The following is an 18,914-nucleotide window of genomic DNA, read 5'->3' as shown; positions in this document are numbered from 1 at the left end:
AGCCTATGAGATTATACAGCGTAAACGCGTATATTTTTATGGTGTCTTCGTTCTGTCTCAGTACAATTTAAAAATCGACGCTCACTGCTTTTCTGAGGCTGTAACGCACCTTGTCTCCTGCGGTTGGTTCTCACTATGAAGTACGTGGCCGGGTGGATTAGCAATTAAAAGCCGGGAGGCTGAGGCTTCGCGGAGTCGCTGCTGTAGGCTCCCCAGTGGGCCGAGCACAGAGCAGGCTGGCCGCCGCCCATCGCTGCCCCGGCCAGAGGGACACGCTCGTCACGTGGGGACTCCACACTTTGTCCTGCATCCTAACACTTGCAGGTCACCTTCTTTCTCTTTTCACGAATTCTTTCGGAAACCGCGTCTGATTTATGTTGTCTTCTGTTTCTCCCGCGAACGCTGGAGAACAGGGGCTGCGTGATTTCTGAACTGTGTCTACTGCTCTCCCTCAGGGCACAGTCTTTTGCGGAGCGCCTGCGACTGGGAATTGCGGTGATCCACGGGGAAGCGCAGGACGCCGAGTCCGACTTGGTGGATGGACGGCATTCCCCGCCCATGGTCAGGAGTGTGGCTGCCATCCACCCCAGCCTGGAGATCCCCAGTAAGTGCGCTGGCCCCTCTTTGTCACTTCCCGCTTTGGTTTTAAGGCTGACTGAATTTGTCGTTTTTCAGCTGTGAACTGCCTCTTCTCTGTTTTTTCTTTAAGTTGGCAAAAATGACTAATACTTTTCCTGGCCTGGCCTGGTTGTCACAAGCGCATTTCAGAGAGCCCTGTGGACTGTAGAGCCTTCTAGAAGCAGTCGGTGTGATCACAGCAAGAACTAGGAAAAGACTCCATTCTGGCACTTCAGGGAATTTCATTCATTCAGTAATATATCCTAGAGAAGGGTTTAACATAAGCAAAAAACTTTGTATGCGCAAGTTATTCACTATAGTGTTATTTTGAATGCAGAATATTGGAAAAGTCTAAACAGCTTAGCAGAGGGTAGGGCTTGAATTATGCTGTATCAGCACAGCTAATTATGCAGCCTGTTGACATAATTAAGACTGTCTGGACACAAGAGAAAAATCTGGAACATATGGGAATGGGCAGAACATGAGAGGGTATACCTGTGTTTGTGTGAAGCCCGGGAGGGAATATGGAAGATGAAAATACTGGTGACAGGGTGGTAGGGTTATGAATTTGCTTTTGTTTCTAAGAAACTTCCTTCGTGCTTTATTAACATCTTCTTGATTAAAAAAATACTGCCTTTGTTTGAGTCTGATGGGGAGGAAAAACTTATCCTCTGCCCTCTTTAGGTTCAGGCTTTGGGACCTGCAATAAAACTCACAAAAGAAGGCACCTGGGTGGCTCATTTGGTTAAGTGTCTGGCTCTTGGTTTCGGCTCAGGTCATGCTCCGAACTTGTGAGTTCGAGCCCCGTGTCCAGCTCTGTGCTGATAGCGTGGAGCTTTCTTAGGATCCTCTGTCTCCCTCTCTCTCTGCCCTTCCCCACACTTGCTCGCACACACTCTCTCTTACATACATAAGTAAACATTAAAAAAAAAAAAACTCACAAAAGATAGATTAGTGCGAGAAAAGACAGGGTTTAGGATTGGGGGCCTCTATACCATTTTAACAGGGGAAGCGGAAGCTAGAAAACAGGTGACTTTTAGGAGAGATGAGCGGCTTCTCAGCACGGATGGCAGTAGGATGGCTTTGTGACAGTGTCTGTTGAGGTGTGGTGCTGACCTCTAGTCTCCATGGTAGGTCAGTCCTTCCTGGTTGTTGTTGGAGTAGATTTCTGACATGGGCATTCTTTTGAATGGGCATTCTTTTGGGGGGCTCCGCTTTTAGGCAGTAGTGGATGTCAGGAGCCCCAGGGCCTTCGGCTCAAGGGATAAGCCCCACCCCTGAGCGTGGGGGAAAGCACGTTCCTGTTCAGTTTGGCAGTCACGTGGGCTCCATTCAGGAACACATCCTGCAGTCTTTAGACGAATCAGCTCCCTTTAACTTCTGGGTCTTAGCTTTAAATGTGGTCTTAGCTAGTGGTTTCTGGACTGCAGAAATGGAGCTGCTGGTTTCCCGTCTGCAAACCAGGGAATGGGGGGCGCCTGGGTGGCTCAGTCGGTTAAGCGTCCGACTCTGGCTCAGGTCATGATCTCGTGGTCCTTGTTGGGTCCATGTTGGGGTCTGTGCTGATGGCTCAGAGCCTAGAACCTGCTTTGGATTCTGTGTCTCCCTCTCTCTCTGCCCCTTTCCCGCACATGCTTGCTCGCTCGCTTTCTCTCGCTCGCTCTCTCTCTCAAAAATAAATAAACATTAAAAAAATTTCTTTTTTAATTAAAAAAAAAATGAAAACCAAGGAATGGGACTCTCTGACGTTTCCTCCATCTGTTTATTTGCTCTCTCTGTTTCAGCTCGTTTCATTCACGACTTTAATTATAACATTTCTGTGCTTATGTTTTAACTCAGGTGGTGAACGCTGGAAGATTTGGGGGGGATTATAATTGAGAAGTTGAATTTCACAGCTCCTACGTGTTGCACTTTGCTTTTGCACATTTGATGGCCTGACCCTCTCTGTGTAATACTTGTTAAAGTTAATAGCAAATAGATACATGACAGCAAAAGAAAGCATTGTTCCTGTGGCATCTGACGCATCTATTTTGAGATTTTGATTGTATCACAAGATTTTTTTTTTTTTAATTTTTTTTTTTTTTCAACGTTTTTTATTTATTTTTGCGACAGAGAGAGACAGAGCATGAACGGGGGAGGGGCAGAGAGAGAGGGAGATACAGAATCGGAAACAGGCTCCAGGCTCCGAGCCATCAGCCCAGAGCCTGACGCGGGGCTTGAACTCACGGACCGTGAGATCGTGACCTGGCTGAAGTCGGACGCTCAACCGACTGCGCCACCCAGGCGCCCCGATTGTATCACAAGATTTTGATATTTAGTGTTAGATTTAAAAAATTAGTTTGTGGGGCCCTGGGTGGCTCAGTCGGTTAAGCATCCAACTCTTGATCTCAGCTCAGGTTTTGATCTCAAGGTCGTGAGTTCAAGCCCCGCTTTAGGCTCCGTACTGGGTGTGGAGCCTACAAAAAAAATTTAATAAAATAATAAAATGTTAGTTTGTACATTCTGGTTTCTTAAACATGAAAAACGCCAACTAAAATAGAAAACAGTTCTTTTCCAGAGTGTGTACACGTTATATAAATATTCCAAACATTCCGTTATAAAGGAAGAAAATAATCATCAATGCTACATCCAGAGACCCATTTCTCTTTTCATGGGTCTCTTCTCAGGTTTTCCTTACTTGTGTTAAGGAGATGCGGTGCATCCTGGGCACAGAACGCGCGCCTCCCTCCGTAACGTACCTTCGCCCACGTGATTAAAAACTTGCGTAAACAGCATTTTTAATGGCTGTTGAATATCCCATCTTAAAGATGTGGCTTAAACCTAAGCCTGAGCAGGGTCTGGCTGGTACTTGTTCTCGCCTGCTCCTTGCCAGTAGAATGTTGCAGTGCGCGTATGTGGGTAAAAACTTCTGCACTTGGGTTTATTTCATTGTGAGTTTCTAAAAGTGAGATTAAGGAGGCCCAAGCTGAGAGTGTTCGTATGGCTCTTTGTTGGGTTGATTTCCTAAAGGCTACACCGCTGTGCTCTTTCCCCGGTACTGGTGTCAGGTGCCTGGGAAAAGTGTGGAAAATGTAAAAAAAAAAAAAAAAAAGTCATTTCAGTTTTGGGATTTGTCTTGCTCTGTTGGGTTTTGCATTTCTGTCGTACCCCGCTGCCCCCTGCCCGCCCTGCCACCTAGGATCACACATTGCGTTGAATTGTCATACCCCCTTAGCTACCCTTTTAATCCACAGCAGTGATTCCCAACCAGGGGGTGCCATTGGATTTTGTCCCATTGAGGACATTTGGAGGTGTCTGCAGACATTTTTGGAGGTCACAAGTGAGGGGGCTGCTCCTGGCATCTAGTGAGAAGAAGCCAAGGACACTGTAAAGGTCCTGTGACACACAGGACAGCCCCCACAACAAAGAATTATCTAACCCAAAACGTCAGTGGTGCCGAGGTGGAGCAGCCCTGATCTGGAGCACTCCTACTTTTTCCTTCAGTGACCCTGACCTTTCTGCAAAAATTGAGTGAAAGTCACATAACCTAGAATCAGCCATTTTCGAAGGTACACAGTTCACTGGCGTTTCGTACGTCTGCAGCGTGGTGCAACCACCATTTCTCCCTGGTTTCGAACACCTCATCCCCCCGGAAGAACACCCCTACCCATTAAATTATCACCCCCATGCCCCCTTTCTGTTGCTATGAATTTGCCTGTTCTGGACATTTCATAGAAACGGAATCATACAGTCTGTGACCTGCGTCTAGTTTCTTTCACTGAGCGTAACGTCTTTGACGTTCATCCAAGTCGTTGCGTGTACTGGGACTTGATTCCTTTCCGTGGCCGGATGCTTTTCCGTTGTGTGTGGATATGGCACAGCTTGCTTGTCATTCCCCCACTGGTGGGCACTGGAGTTGCATCTGCCTTTGGCTCTAAGGCTGTGACGTTCATTCGTGTGCCCGCTTCCCACAGACCTAGGATTTCATTTCTCCAGGGTTAGAATTGCTGGGTCTCGTCGTAACTTTATGTTTAACTTTCTCAGGAGCCCTTGAACTGTTTTCCACAACAGCTGTGCCATTTTACATTCCTCCCAGCCGTATACAAAGGTTCTGATTTCTCCATATCCTTCCCAACACTTATTTCCTGATTTTTAAAGATGTTTGTTTATTTTTTGAGAGAGAAAGTGAGCAGGGGAGGGACAGGGGAAGAGAGAGAATCCCCAGCAGGCTCCGCGCTGTCAGCCCCACCGATGTGAGGCTCCCTCTCAGGAACTGTGAGATCGTGACCTGAGCCGAAATCAAGAGTCAGATGCTTAACCGACTGGAGCCACCCAGGCGCCTCTCCTGATTTTTTTTTATAATAGTCTCCCTAGCAGGTTGAAGTGGTATTTTGTTGTAGTTTTGACCTGCATTTCTCTAATGGCTAATGATGTTGCATGTGCTTGTCCACTTGTATATCTTCTTTGGAGAAGTGTCTATTCAGATGTTTTGCTTATTTTTAAAATTGGTTTGTTTGCCTTTTTATTGTTGAGTTGTAAGAGTTCTTTATATACCCTAGACACTAGACTAGCGTGAGTGTGAGATCATGACCTAAGCCGAAAGAGTTGGACGCTTAATTTGACCAAGCCACCCAGGTGCCCCACTTATATGTGGCATCTAAAGAAAAAGCTCAACTCATAGAAACAGACAATAGAATGTTAGTTGCCAGGGCCTGGGGTGGTGGAGGAAATGGGGAGATGTTGGTCAAAGGGTACAAATTCTGGGGATCTAATGTACAACATAACTGTAAATTAATAATACTGTATTTTATACATGAAAACTTAAAAGTTACTGAGAGAGTAGTTCTTAATGTTTCTCACTACACACACACACACACACACACACACACACAAATTGTAATCATGTGAAGTGATGGATGTGTTAATCAATCTTACTGTGGTAATCATTTTGCCGTATGGATGTGTATCAAATCATTATGTTGTACACCTTGAACTTAACAACTAGTTCTTTATCAGAGACATCTCAGTAAAGCGGGGGGGAAAATTGATTGACTATAAATGTTTATTTCTTGACTCAGTTCTTTTCCTTGATCTATATCCTCATCGTTACGCTAGTACCACATATGATTAATACAGCTTTGTAATAAGTTCTGAAATAGGGAAGTGTGAGTCCTCCACCTTGATTCTTTCTTTTTTGAGATTGTTCTGGATATTTGGGGTCCCTTGTATTTCCATATTTCAGGAATTTATGGTCAGTTCATTTCTGTCAGAAAAGCAGTTGGGATTCTGATAAGGATTGTACTGAATCTCTAGGTCACTGGGAGCATTGCCATCTTAACAGTGTTAATACTTACATCCATGAACATGGGCTGTTTTTCCATTTATGTATGTTTTCTTTAATTTCTTTGAGCAGTGTCTTAATTTTTTCTTTTTTTTAATTTTTGAGAGAGAGAGAGAGTGTGAGCTGGGGGAGGGGCAGAGAGAAAGGGAGACACAGAATCCGAAGCAAGCTCCAGGCTTTCAGCTGTCAGGCTCTGAGCCAATGTCAGATGCTTAACCAACTGAACCACCCAGACGCTCCTGAGCAGTGTTTTAATAGTTTTTAGTGTACAAGTGTTTCACCTGTTTGGTTAAATTTATTCCTAGGTATTTTATTCTTTTAGATGCTTTTATAAATGGAGTTGTTTTCTTAATTTCTTCTTTAGATTGTTCATTGCTGGCATGTAGAAACAACTGATTTTTTTTTTTTTTCAACGTTTTTTATTTATTTTTGGGACAGAGAGAGACAGAGCATGAATGGGGAAGGGGCAGAGAGAGAGGGAGACACAGAATCGGAAACAGGCTCCAGGCTCCGAGCCATCAGCCCAGAGCCTGACGCGGGGCTCGAACTCACGGACCGCGAGATCGTGACCTGGCTGAAGTCGGACGCTTAACCGACTGCGCCACCCAGGCGCCCCGAAACAACTGATTTTTGTGTGTTACCTTACAACATTTGCTGCATTGGTGTATTAGCTTTTGTAGTTCCTTGTGGATTCTTTGGTATTTCTTATATATAGGATCAAGTCACTTGCTCATAGAAATAGTGTTACTTCTTACCTTCCAATCCGGATGCCTTTTATTATGTTTTTTTCTTGCCTAATTGCCCTGGCTAGCACCTGCCTCCTGTACAATGTCGAATAGCAGTGGAGAGGATGGGCATCCTTGTCTTGTTCCGGATGTTAGGGGAGAGTTTTCAGTCTTTCATTAAGCATCATGTCAGCTGTGAATTTTTCACAGTTGCCCTTTATCAGGTTGAGGAAGTTTCCATCTGTTGCTAGTTTCTTGAGTCTTTTTATCATGAGACATTACCTTCTTAGAGGCTGTATCGTACGTTTTAATATAGAAACTTTGTGTGTGTGTGTTTTCTTCTGACCAGTGCTAATTCCTAAAGAAAAGCCCCCAATCACAGTTGTTGGCGATGTGGGAGGAAGGATCGCCATCATTGTGGTATGTAGACCTCTTTTATTATTCATTGTTGTATTTTGCTGTTGTTACTCTGCTGAATTATTTGCTAATGATGTGGGGATAGCGGTATGGCCAGGTAAGTCTCATTTAAGTTGGTACCTGGGCTCAATGTTTACTTTGGTCCAAAAATTGAAAATTGTTATTAGTTTACTAAGAAATTACAACTCCTTAGTCAACTAAAATACGTGCAGCTGATGTTCATAACATGGGAAATTGTTTTGTGCTGAAAGCGTCCGAAATTGATTACGACTGTTTAAAACACACATCCTCTTGCACCTCATAAAACTAGCGCACGAAAGGAGCGTCTTTAATGCCGGTATAGTTACAAGAGGAATAAAATGAACACGTGGGTCCCCCATTACTCAGCCTGGAATCAGAACATTGTCCTGTCTCCCTGAAGCCAGCTCTGGGCTTTGCCCTGGTCTCCCCTTCCTCTGTTCCCCGCAGAGGTTGTCAGCAGCCTGAAAGTCGTCATTTGTACCCTTACTTGCCGTTGCAGTCTGCCATGAGCGCGTGTGTCCGAAACACTAGGTTGTTTTCGCTTGCAGGTTTTTCATGTTTATATAATGAAGTCTTTGTGTACTTTGTGACTTTCTGCTCAACGCTGTTTTGAGATTCCTCTGTGTAGTTAACATGTGGTTGCACGTTACGTTTCTTCATTGCTGTGTGCCCGTTCCATGGTACAGCCAACACTCACCTTACTGATCTGTTCTCCAGGCATTGAACATACAGTTTTTCTTTTTTTTAATGTTTATTTGTTATTATTATTTTAAAATTTTTTATTTATTTTTGAGAGAGAGAGCACAGGGGAGGGGCAGAGAAAGAGGGAGACGCAGAATCCGAAGCAGGCTCCAGGCTCTGAGCTGTCAGCACAGAGCCCGACGCGGAGCTCGGGCTCACGGACCGTCAGATCATGACCTGAGCTGAAGTCGGACGCTTAACCAACTGAGCCACCCAGACGTCCTTATGTATTATTTTTTTAATGTTTATTTATTTTTGAGAGAGAGTGAGAGCGTGCATGCGTGTGAGCTGGGGAGGGGGCAGAGAGAGGGAGGGAGACGCAGAATCTGAAGCAGGCTCGAGGCTCTGAGCTGTCAGCACAGAGCCCAATGCGGGGCTCAAACTCACGAACTGTGAGACGATGACCTGAGCTGAAATTGGATGCTTAACTGACTTAGCTACCCAGCGGCCCTTGATTGTTTATTTTTGAGAGAGAGCGAGTGAGCAAGAGCAGGGAAGGGGCAGAGGGAGGGAAACAGAAGATCCGAAGCAGGCTGTGCACTCGAACTCACAAACCATGAGACCATGACCTGAGCCGAAGTCAGACGCTTAACTGACCGAGCCACCCAGGCTCCCCTGAACGTAAAGTTTTTCTGTTTCCAAATAATACTGTTTTCAACAGTGTTGCGTCTCTTTTCTGGTGCATACACGTTAGACTTCCTCGGTGCCTGGGAGTGGGGCTGGGGGGTCTAAGGCACACACATTCCCAACTTCACTGGCTGGTGCCACATTGTTCCCAAAGTGGCCGCGCCAATTAACCAGGGCTCCCTGGTGCTTATAGTTTTGTTTGTACTTTTTCTGAATCAGAAAATCTCCGATGTCACCCTATAGGGTAATAATAGCTGTGCCCGTTATTTTATTCCTTAATCAGCAAAATCTGTAGCAACCAGATGCTGTGAATTCAGTAAAGCCTTTGCCCCCTTTCTGCTGCAGCTACATTTAAGACAAAAACACTTTTTTTAATGTTTATTTTTGAGAGAGAGAGACAGAGACAGAGAGACACAGAGAGAGAACGCACGCTCATGAGTGGCGGAGGGGTAGAGAGAGAGGGAGACACAGAATCCGAAGCAGGCTTCAGGCTCTGAGCTGTCTGCACAGCCTGACACGGGGCTCGAACCCGCCAATCTTGAGATCGTGACCTGAACTGAAGTTGGGACGCTGAACCGACTGAGCCACCCAGGTACCCCACAGCTTTTTTATTTTAAAGTAATTATTGATTCATAGGAAGTAGCTCCCCCCAGATTATACAGACACATCTTGTGTCCTCTTTATCCAGCGTCCTCCTCCTTGCTTAACTGTACCACAATCTGGAAATTCAGATCACCACCACTCATAGAGCTGCTTCTGATATTGCCGGTGTTGCATACGTGCATATGGACGTGGAGCTTTGTGTAACCACCACTGCAATCCAGATATGGAACTGTTCCATCACCACGAAGCTCCTTTGTGCCACTCCTTTATGGCCACACCCCCTTCCTGCCCACCTGATCACTAACTTGTGGCCGTGTCTAGTCTGCCCTCTTTTTTACTTAAAATTTTTTTTTTAGTGTTTATTTTGGAGAGAGAGGGAGAGACCGAGCGTGAATGGGGGAGGGGCAGAGAGAGAGGGAGACACAGAATGTGAAGCAGGCTCCAGGTTCTGAGTTGTCAGCACAGAGCCAGATTCAGGGCTTGAACTCATGAACCACGAGATCATGACCTGAGCTGAAGTCGAATGCTTCACCGACTGAGCCACTCAGGTGCCCGTGTCCTCTGTCTTTATAACGGTTATTTCAAGAAAGTCATATAAGTGGAATATATAGTAGGTAGCCCTTTAAGATTGATTTTTTTTTTTTTCACTTAGCACGTCTCCCTGGAGATCCATCAAGTTGTTATGTATATTAATATTTGCTTTTAGTGCTGAACAGTATTCCATGTAGGCTGGTACCCCAGTTGAACCACTCACTGATGAAAGGACATTTGGATTGTTTCTAGTTCTCTGCTATTAGATATAAAATTGCTCTGTGCTTTTGTGTATGGGTTTTTGTGTGAACAGAGTTTTCCTTTTTGTGGGATAAATGACCAAAAGTGCAATTGGTGGGTTGCATGGTAATTGCAAATACAGTTTTATAAGAACCTGTCAAGCTCTATTTCAGAGTGGCTGTACAATTTTATCAGCAGCACTTTTAAGAAAAAAAAAAAATTATTTTGAGAGACACAGAGACAGCGCAAGTCGGGGAGGGACAGAGAAAGAGAGGGAGAGAGAGAGAATCCCAAGCAGCCTCCACACTGCCAGGGCAGAGCCCGATGCGGGGCTTGAACTCATGAAGCCAAGAGACCATGACCTAAGCCAAAACCAAGTTGGACACTTAACCGACTGAGCCACCCAGGCGCCCTTACCAGTAGCACTTTTAAAGTAATATGTATTGGGGGCGCCTGGGTGGCTCAGTCGGTTAAGCGTCCGACTTCAGCTCAGGTCATGATCCCACGGTTGGCGAGTTCGAACCCTGCGTTGGGCTCTGTGCTGACAGCTCAGAGCCTGGAGTCTCTTCAGATTCTGTGTCTTTCTCTCTCTGTCTGCCCCTCCCCCACTCACACTCTGTCTCTCTCTGTCTCTCAAAAATAAGTAAACATTAAAAAAAATTAAAGTAACATGTATTGGGGCGCCTAGGTGGCTCAGTCGGTTGAGCATCAGACTTCAGCTCAGGTCACGATCTCATGGTTCATGGGTTCGAGCCCCGCATTGGCTCCATCCAGACAGTTCAGAGCCTGAAGCCTGCTTTGGGTTCTGTGTCTCCCTCTCTCTTTGCCTCTCCCCAACTCATGCTGTCTCTTTCTCTCAAAAATAAACATTAAAAAATATATAAAGTAGTATTTTTTTCTTTGATCATAGTAATATCAGTGTACATTTGAAAAGAATATATATATACATATGGCAAGGACGTTATATATATATGTATACATACACACACACATATACATACATACGTGAATATTTATTCAACTCTAGACAATGCTTAATACCGTAATGGGGTTCAAATAACTTTGGTAGCCTGGGTGTGATGAGGAAAGACTCCGTTTTCCACCTCATGTGTCTCTCTCCCGTGTGTCTCCTTTATTGCTGACACAAATGTGTGGAGGTTTTTGTCTACAACACCAGCTGGGTGCCCTACAATTTAACTCGGTTCTGACACTGTCTACTCAGAGCTAGGGTCTGAGCCCCAGGGGTTAAGGGTCAGTCCCCCAAGACTGCTCCCACCCTACTTCAGTTGCCCCAGGTTACCCACAGCTTCTGTACAATATGACTACAGATTGGAGGTTCCCATGATCCCGTTCCCAGGTTGGATTCATTTGCTAGAGCAGCTCACGGAACTCCGGGAAACACATTTACCAGTTTATTAAAGGATGTTGTAAAGGATACAGATGAAGAGATCTGCATAGGGCGAGGTCTGGGAGGGTCCAGAGCACAAAATCTCCCGTCCCCGTGAAGTTGGGGGCACGTCACCGTCCCAGTATGTGGATGTTTTCACCAGTCTAGAAGCTCTCCACACCTTGTACTGTGGGGATTTTTATGGAGGGTTCATCACAGAGGCATGATGGATCATTAGCTCTGTTTCCAGCCCCTCTTCTCTCTCTGGAGGATGGGTGGGGGAGCTGGAAATTCCAAGCTTCTCCTCATGGCGTCGTCTTTCTGGTGACCAGCCCCCATTTGGGAGCCCACCGAGACTTCCCTCTTTAGAATAAAAGATGCTCCTAGTATTCTTACCACGTACGAATTTACAAAGGTTTTAGGAGCCCTGTGTCAGGGATGGAGTCAAAGACAAATACTAGAATAAGACATGTTCCTAGTATCCTTATCACAGGAATTTACAAGAGTTTTAGGAGCTCTGTGCCAGGAATCCGGGGCGGAGGCCAATATTTTCTATCCTGTCATACTGGGAATATGTGGTCGATAGAAGGGAAACCATTGGATTGCATATTTTGTTAAAATAATAACTATTAGTGTTTTTCCCATTATAAAAACGTATATAAAAAGCATATTTGCCATATGCCCAGCAGAGAAAATTTGGAAACTGAAGAAAACTAACAGGAAAAGAGGAGAGGTCTACGTAGAGTCAGAAGCCTTTCCTGACAGCTTTATTATGCATTTCAAAAACCAAAAACCCTTCAGTGAACATTTCTGGAGCCCCTGCAGGGTGAGGGCACAGTCCTAGGCACAGTAAGGGATGACACAGAGAGGGAGGCCCCAGGGAGCCTTGGGTGTGGCCAAGACGCCACCTGTAGATGACAGGCACCTGGCAGAGGAGCCTTGCTGCAAAAAGCCAGCAGGGAATGTGGTGGCGTCGCAGCCACTTAGACTCGCAGTGTGACCTTGCCGTCGGGGCGTTACACGCAGCAGCAGATTTGCTAGAGTAGAATTGGACCCTTTCTTTTTCCTGGCTTTGCGCACGTGTTCATGTGCCTTCCACTCGCTCTGTGATTGGACAGGATGACATCATCGATGACGTTGACAGCTTCCTCGCTGCAGCAGAGACCCTGAAGGAAAGAGGCGCATACAAGATCTTTGTGATGGCGACTCACGGCTTGTTATCCTCGGATGCTCCGCGGCTGATCGAAGAGTCCGCCATTGACGAGGTAACAGCCGCCGTCGTGGGCACTGCTGCCCTGGCACTCCTGTGCCCCCTCGGTCCGGGTTATAGACAGCTGGTGAAGGAGGAGTTCTTTTGTGGTTACGAATGGACTGAAAATGTGGGTTATGTTTGCATTTCGTGGGCTGTAAGCCTCTCTCTGCCTTTTGCCCCTGGTAATAGTTCAGTCTTCCTAATTCTCACAAATGGTGCGTGTGGTGCACAGTGCTGTGCCCACCCTCCCTCGCTCGAGCTCCATCACAGCCCCGCAGGGTCCCCGTTGACACCACTTTCAGAGAGCATCAGAAAGGGTGAGTGACTTTTTAAGGCCACACAGCCAGTAGGCTGAGCATTTGTGATCAGACCTTAACTTGCCTGACTGCAGAGCCCCGCTCTGTCGCCGGTGCAGACGCCTGTTGGGGGAGACTGGGGGAGACAGGCAAACGGGGCACATTTCCCAGTTGCACGCGGCTCCCTTGAGGCTGAAGCCAGGCCATTCGGGTTTACTCACCTCGCTCCGTCCACCCCCCTGGGTCCGCTGGCTTGTGTGCTTTGACGGCATACGTCACATTTTCATTATGTCTTAAGAAATGGAAGTGTTTATGGGGCGCCTGGGTGGCGCAGTCGGTTAAGCGTCCGACTTCAGCCAGGTCACGATCTCGCGGTCCGTGAGTTCGAGCCCCGCGTCGGGCTCTGGGCTGATGGCTCAGAGCCTGGAGCCTGTTTCCAATTCTGTGTCTCCCTCTCTCTCTGCCCCTCCCCCATTCATGCTCTGTCTCTCTCTGTCCCAAAAATAAAAAAAAAAAAAAAAAAGAAATGGAAGTGTTTTGCCGTGTATGTTCCTGGGTATTGAATCGTACATTGGCCAGAATTGTAAGATTGGTTAAATCTTACATTGGATTTACTTTTCCGAGTTCCGCTTTTGGACTCTTCAGCGGCAGATTTCCTTGAGCTTGGCCCTGTGTTTATGGGTCCAAGGTGCCTTCACACAGACAGGCCAGGCTCACGTGGCTCAGGTCAGATCCAGCCTCCTTACTCAGCTGGACAGACATACTAAGGGACCAAGAATGATGCTACAGGCATCCAGGGCTGGAGAATCAATATGGAATTCACATGTTAAGTAGGCTAGGAAGACTTCAGGCCCACAGCAGCTCTCACTGGTCTGTCCGTGTGGTTCTCACGGGTGCTGTTTGCGGGCAGAGCAAGCCAGAGGCCTGTGGGGGAGCTGCTGGAGAGCCACGCCTCCCAGAGCTCACTGGACTTCAGAGGAGGCGTAAAAGTAGTGGAAGCTGTGATTTCACGTGAATGGTGTAGAAAGTTCTGTGTTTGATACCAGTTGGTGGATTTTTTTTGTGGGGCGGGACCTGTTGTGTCTTGTACAAGCTGTGATGCTTACATTCCTCTTCATGTTTCCATTTTTGCCTCAGTTGCTAGGAATATGAAATACAAAATGATGAGTCACAATAATTGCATGAGGCTAGGTTTTCCTGTCCCTGGTGCTGGTTCTGAATAATTCCTGGTTGTTATGTCTGTTTCAACAATCTCATTGTGTATATGCATCTCTATTATAAGTTGTCATGAAGCTTGTTTTGGAAGCAAGGAATGTATATTATAAATATGATCTAAAAATTATTCCCATCCCTTTTTTTTAAATTTAAAGTTTATTTATTTTGAGAGAGAGAGGGAAAGAGAGAATCTCAAGCAGGCTCCACACCGTCAGCACTGAGCCCCAGGTGCCCCAAATCCCCTGTTTTGTTGTTGTTGTTGTTGTTTGTTTTTTTAAGAAAGCTGAGTATTTTAATATTTTTTCCATTTGTAGCTGTTGGAAAGTGCCTGTTTATCTTTTTTTGATCTTTATCAAATCTTAACTTTAAGAAACAACTTTATTGAGATATAATTCACATACCGTACAGTTCACCCATTTAGAGTATAAAATTCAGTGGTTTTAGTATATCCACAGAATTTTATAGCCATCATTCTCATTCGCTTCCCCCCCCCCAAAAAAAAAACCCTGTTCTCATTAGCAGCACCCCCCCCCCCCCTCGTTTCCACTCAGCCTTAGGCATCTAGTAATCTGCTTTCTGACTCTATAGGTTTACTTAATTGGGACATTTCACATACACGAATTGTGTGATGTGTGACCTTTTGCGTCTGGCTTCTTTCAGTGAAGATACTGTTGTGAAAGTTCATCCTTGCCGTAGTAGAGTATCAGTACTTCCTTTTTATTTGTTGTTGAATATTTCATTGAATGGATATACCACATTTTTTTTTCATTCATAACTTTAAGGAAATTTGGGTTGCTTCCACTTTTTGACTGTTGTAAATAATACTGCTATAGGCTTGCCCGGCTGGCTCAGTCAGTAGAGCATAGGACTCTTGATCTTACGGGTTGTGAGCTCAAGCCCCACGTTGGGCATGGAGCCTACTTAAAAAAATACTGTTACAAACATTTGTGTACAAGTTTTTTTGTTCTTTTTTAAAATGTTTATTTATTTTTGAGAGAGAGCACAAGTTGGGGAGGGGCACAGAGAGAAGGGGACAGAGGATCCAAAGTGGGCTCTGTGCTGTCAGCAGAGAGCCCGATGCGGCTTGAACCTGTGAACTGCAGGACCATGACCTGAGCTGAGGTTGGACGCTTAACCAACCGAGCCACCCAGGGGCTCCTTGTGTGCAAGTTTCTGAACGAAGATTGGTTTTCATTTCTCTTGGGTCGTATGGCAACTCTGTGTTTAACCTTTTGAGGAACTTCCAGACTGCTTTCCAAAGTAGCCAAACCATTTTACATTCCCACCAGAGGTACCTGAGGGTTCCAGTTTCCCCACATCTTTACCAGTAGTTCTTTGTTTTTATTTTTTAAAATTTACATCCAAATTAGTTAGCATATAGTGCAACAATGATTTCAGGAGTAGATTCCTTAATGCCCCTTACCCATTTAGCCCATCCACCCTCCCACAACCCCTCCCATAACCCTCAGTTTGTTCTCCGTATTTATGAGTCTCTTCTGTTTTGTCCCCCTCCATGTTTTTATATTATTTTTGTTTCCCTTCCCTTATGTTCATCTGTTCTGTGTCTTAAAGTCCTCATATGAGCGAAGTCATATGATTTTTGTCTTTCTCTAATTTCACTTAGCATAATACCCTCCAGTTCCATCCACGTAGTTGCAAATGGCAAGATTGCATTCTTTTTGATTGCCGAGTAATACTCCCTTGTATATATATACCACGTCCTCTTTATCCATTCATCCACTGATGGACATGTGGGCTCTTTCCGTACTTTGCCTGTTGTTGATAGTGCTGCTAGAAACATGGAGGTGCATGTGTCCCTTCGAAACAGCACACCTGTATCCCGTGGATAAATGCCTAGTAGTGCAATTGCTGGGACGTAGGATAGTTCTGCTTTTAGTTTTTTGAGGAACCTCCATACTGTTTTCCAGAGCGGCTGCACCAGTTTGCATTCCCACCTTACCAGTAGTTCTTATTCTCTTTTTGCCTGTGGCCATCTTAGTGGACATAAGGTTATCAGATCTTGACCTAAGAATCACAAGTAGTGTTCACATGGACTGAAAACACCATCAAAGGTACGGTAGACCCACTGTCCTGTCCAGTCAAACTACAGAGATTTGAGAACATATCACATTTTCACATCCAGCCGGGAAGCTACCTGGTTTTATGATGCTCTTGGTTTTTCTCCTCTCGATTTGCAGGTGGTGGTTACCAATACGATTCCACATGAAATCCAGAAGCTCCAGTGCCCCAAAATTAAAACGGTGGATATCAGCATGATCCTTTCGGAAGCCATCCGTCGGATTCACAATGGGGAGTCCATGTCCTACCTTTTCAGAAACATAGGTTTAGATGACTGAACAGCTTTCCTTTCTTAAAACTCCCAAGGGCCAAACTGGAAGCGGAGCGTACTGTGAGGGCTCACACCTGATTTGATGCACTTCACGGGGGCCGATTATGCTTTCTTCCTTTCTCTTTGTTAATTCCTATGAAGATAGACCAACTTTTTATGTCGGGTTAGGTGTTCGTGAGTTTTTGGGGCGATTTTTATAAGAGAAAAACTATATTCTCCTCCTAAATAAATTAACGATCTGGTTGTTTGTAGTTTATTTCAAAAATAGCTTGGAATACGATTTTTTTAAGCTCACAGACAGCCTTTTTCCAAAGTTGCTAGAGCCCAAGTGCTTAAACAAGTTAATGAAATAAAATGATCTACTGTGTGTTACTTGCAGTTGAAAAGCCAAAAAGATAATACCATTAAATCCAGTAAGTGACATTTTTAGAAATGCTTTTATAGACAAGCATATGTGAGTGATTATTACGTGACCATTATTTATTTTCTGCAAAAAAAGAGGGAATAAAAACTTACGTTGTGTGTGTGTGTGTGGTTTTTTTTTTAAAACTTTGTGTATTGGCCATTGTTTTATAATTAAAATAAAAAGAAAGCTGAATATACGTGCCGTGGGTGTTGCAATGTTCGTCCGCCCGCTCCGTTTTGTCTTCTGCATCTTGTCGGGGCGAGACAGTGGCCTCTCGGGGATGTAATATTTCCTGTTCTGTTTGTCCAGGACCCGCACATTTCTGACGTGTAATGGCTGTGGCAGGAGAGGAACTCGAGTCCCAGGCTGTGAGCCACGGGGGGCAGGTCAGCGAGTTGGTGTGAGCATCTCGGCATGGCTTTGTTCTGCTCCCTGTTCGACAGCACAGCCATTCTCTGAACAAAACTCACCTGTGCATGCTCTGGACGAGGACATGCTGGAGGGTGGTCACAGAGGGCAAATGACACGACCCTTGTTAACATCAGGCCTCTGAGGACCGTCTGCCCTCCAGTTCGGAGTGCAGAACTCAGAACTTCTACATTGGAGTTTTGTCAGACTCCGGAACCCTGGGGTCCCGTGAGTTAGGCCAGCACGTTCTCCGGCTAAGCTCATGTAATGGCGGTCCCGTCAAATTCATGGAGGAAGAGATTAAGATTTTCTCACAAAGAAAAGGATTACTTTTGCTTTTCTTTTTTTTCCAAGTCAGCTCCACCCTGCTTTGTGGGGCTCGAACTCACGACCCCAAGATCAAGCATGCTCTACTGACTGAGTCAGCCAGGCACCCCAGAATTATTTTTCCTTCCAAAGAAAACCTAAACCTGTGCTTTCTGCCTGTGTTAGAACCCGGAATAAAACAGCAGTTGCCTTGGCACAAAATTAAAGATGAGTCACTTACCGTTTGCCGTATCAGGGTTTCTTGCAGCTCCCAAGAGAGAAGCCTGACTCTTGGGGGCTTGCTCTGGAGCAGGTCTGGGGGCCCGCGTGTGCAAAATCATCGAGGCCTCTGCTTCTGTCAGCCGCCCTGGGTATTGGATGGTCTCCTGCTCATCTCTCTGTGCTCATCACAGCCGGCAGTGTCCAGACCCGTCCCGACGCCATGTCTCAGCCAAACACCCCGTGATGGTTGTGCTCCTACAGGTGCATGAAAGGAAGACATATTTTGCTAATCGCATAACGTAATACACACAGATGCTCGGGTCTAATCAAAGTGGAAGTCTGCATTGTTAACATGGCACATTAACTCTTGGCTTAGAACAGTGCGGCCTCACGCTCTCTCCTTTACAGTTTGCGAGCATGATTGTCTCTGCTTTACGAAACCCTGGAAAGTAACCAAGTTTTCCTTTTAGCTCAAGAAGAATAAGCTGGCAGATGTCTACGGGATGGTGGAATGGGGAACTCCGAAAGTCCCTTCCTCTGTAAAAAAGAAGAAATCGGCAGAAACTGTCAGAATCAACATTATTGGGACTCTAGAAAATAACCAAAAGTTTATGGCAACCCGGAAAATTGTTAGTCAAACCAAACCACTCCACCACCACCACCAAACGGCTGAATCTTGACAAAACTGCTTTGTGGCACTTTAACTTACCCCCGGTCCCATTTGTTACCTGCTTCCTGGCAGCCTTGAGGACAGTGGCCTGCATTCCTGGTACGTGTTCCTGGTACCAGTGGGAGTAGAATACTGTTCTCACAGAACCGTGGTTATTTGTTTGGGCCTGTTTCCTGGCTCCTCGAAGGATGGCTCAAAGGACTTGCCTTGGTTTTACCCAACTCAGAACTCTTCAGAGCAGAGGGACAGTTGTTGAAAAAGTATAAAGGCAAATGTATTAGCCACCCCTGTTGGGGCAAACAGTGAGACCATTAAAAGCTTGGAGGAAAGGCTAGAGAATGAGGTACATCAGGGGTTGGGGGGAAAAGGACTTTACAAAGCTCCCGTATGTTCCTGGGGATATGAAGGGCACGGGATTGCACAGGGCTGAGCACATGCCCGGAAAAGACCCAAGAAAGCCTTAGACTCTCACTTCGGGCTGACCTTCGGGCTCTGTGCAAGCATGAAGTGTGGGCTAAAGCAGAATTATAGTCTGTCTGAGCGTTGAAGGTGTGTCCCA

General features: G+C 45.6%; 1 protein-coding gene across 2 annotated transcripts in view; it reads left to right on the top strand.

Annotated features, from left to right (window-relative positions):
• PRPSAP2 (phosphoribosyl pyrophosphate synthetase associated protein 2) overlaps nucleotides 1-16,869 on the top strand; it is a 47,030-nt gene extending 30,161 nt beyond the window's left edge. For both annotated transcript variants that reach the window (XM_058702524.1, XM_058702523.1), the window contains 4 exons: nucleotides 456-604; nucleotides 7,013-7,083; nucleotides 12,349-12,495; nucleotides 16,192-16,869. In XM_058702524.1, coding sequence (XP_058558507.1) covers nucleotides 456-604; nucleotides 7,013-7,083; nucleotides 12,349-12,495; nucleotides 16,192-16,350 — 526 coding nt within the window. In that variant the 3' untranslated portion in view covers nucleotides 16,351-16,869. The remainder of the gene's footprint in view (nucleotides 1-455; nucleotides 605-7,012; nucleotides 7,084-12,348; nucleotides 12,496-16,191) is intronic.
• The last annotated feature ends 2,045 nt before the right edge of the window (nucleotides 16,870-18,914 follow it).

Source organism: Neofelis nebulosa, chromosome 16 (assembly GCF_028018385.1).
Source record: "Neofelis nebulosa isolate mNeoNeb1 chromosome 16, mNeoNeb1.pri, whole genome shotgun sequence".
NCBI classification, from domain to species: Eukaryota; Metazoa; Chordata; class Mammalia; order Carnivora; family Felidae; genus Neofelis; species Neofelis nebulosa.
The sequence above is the reverse complement of the archived record's forward strand: the minus strand, read 5'-3'. Positions and strand labels throughout refer to the sequence as shown.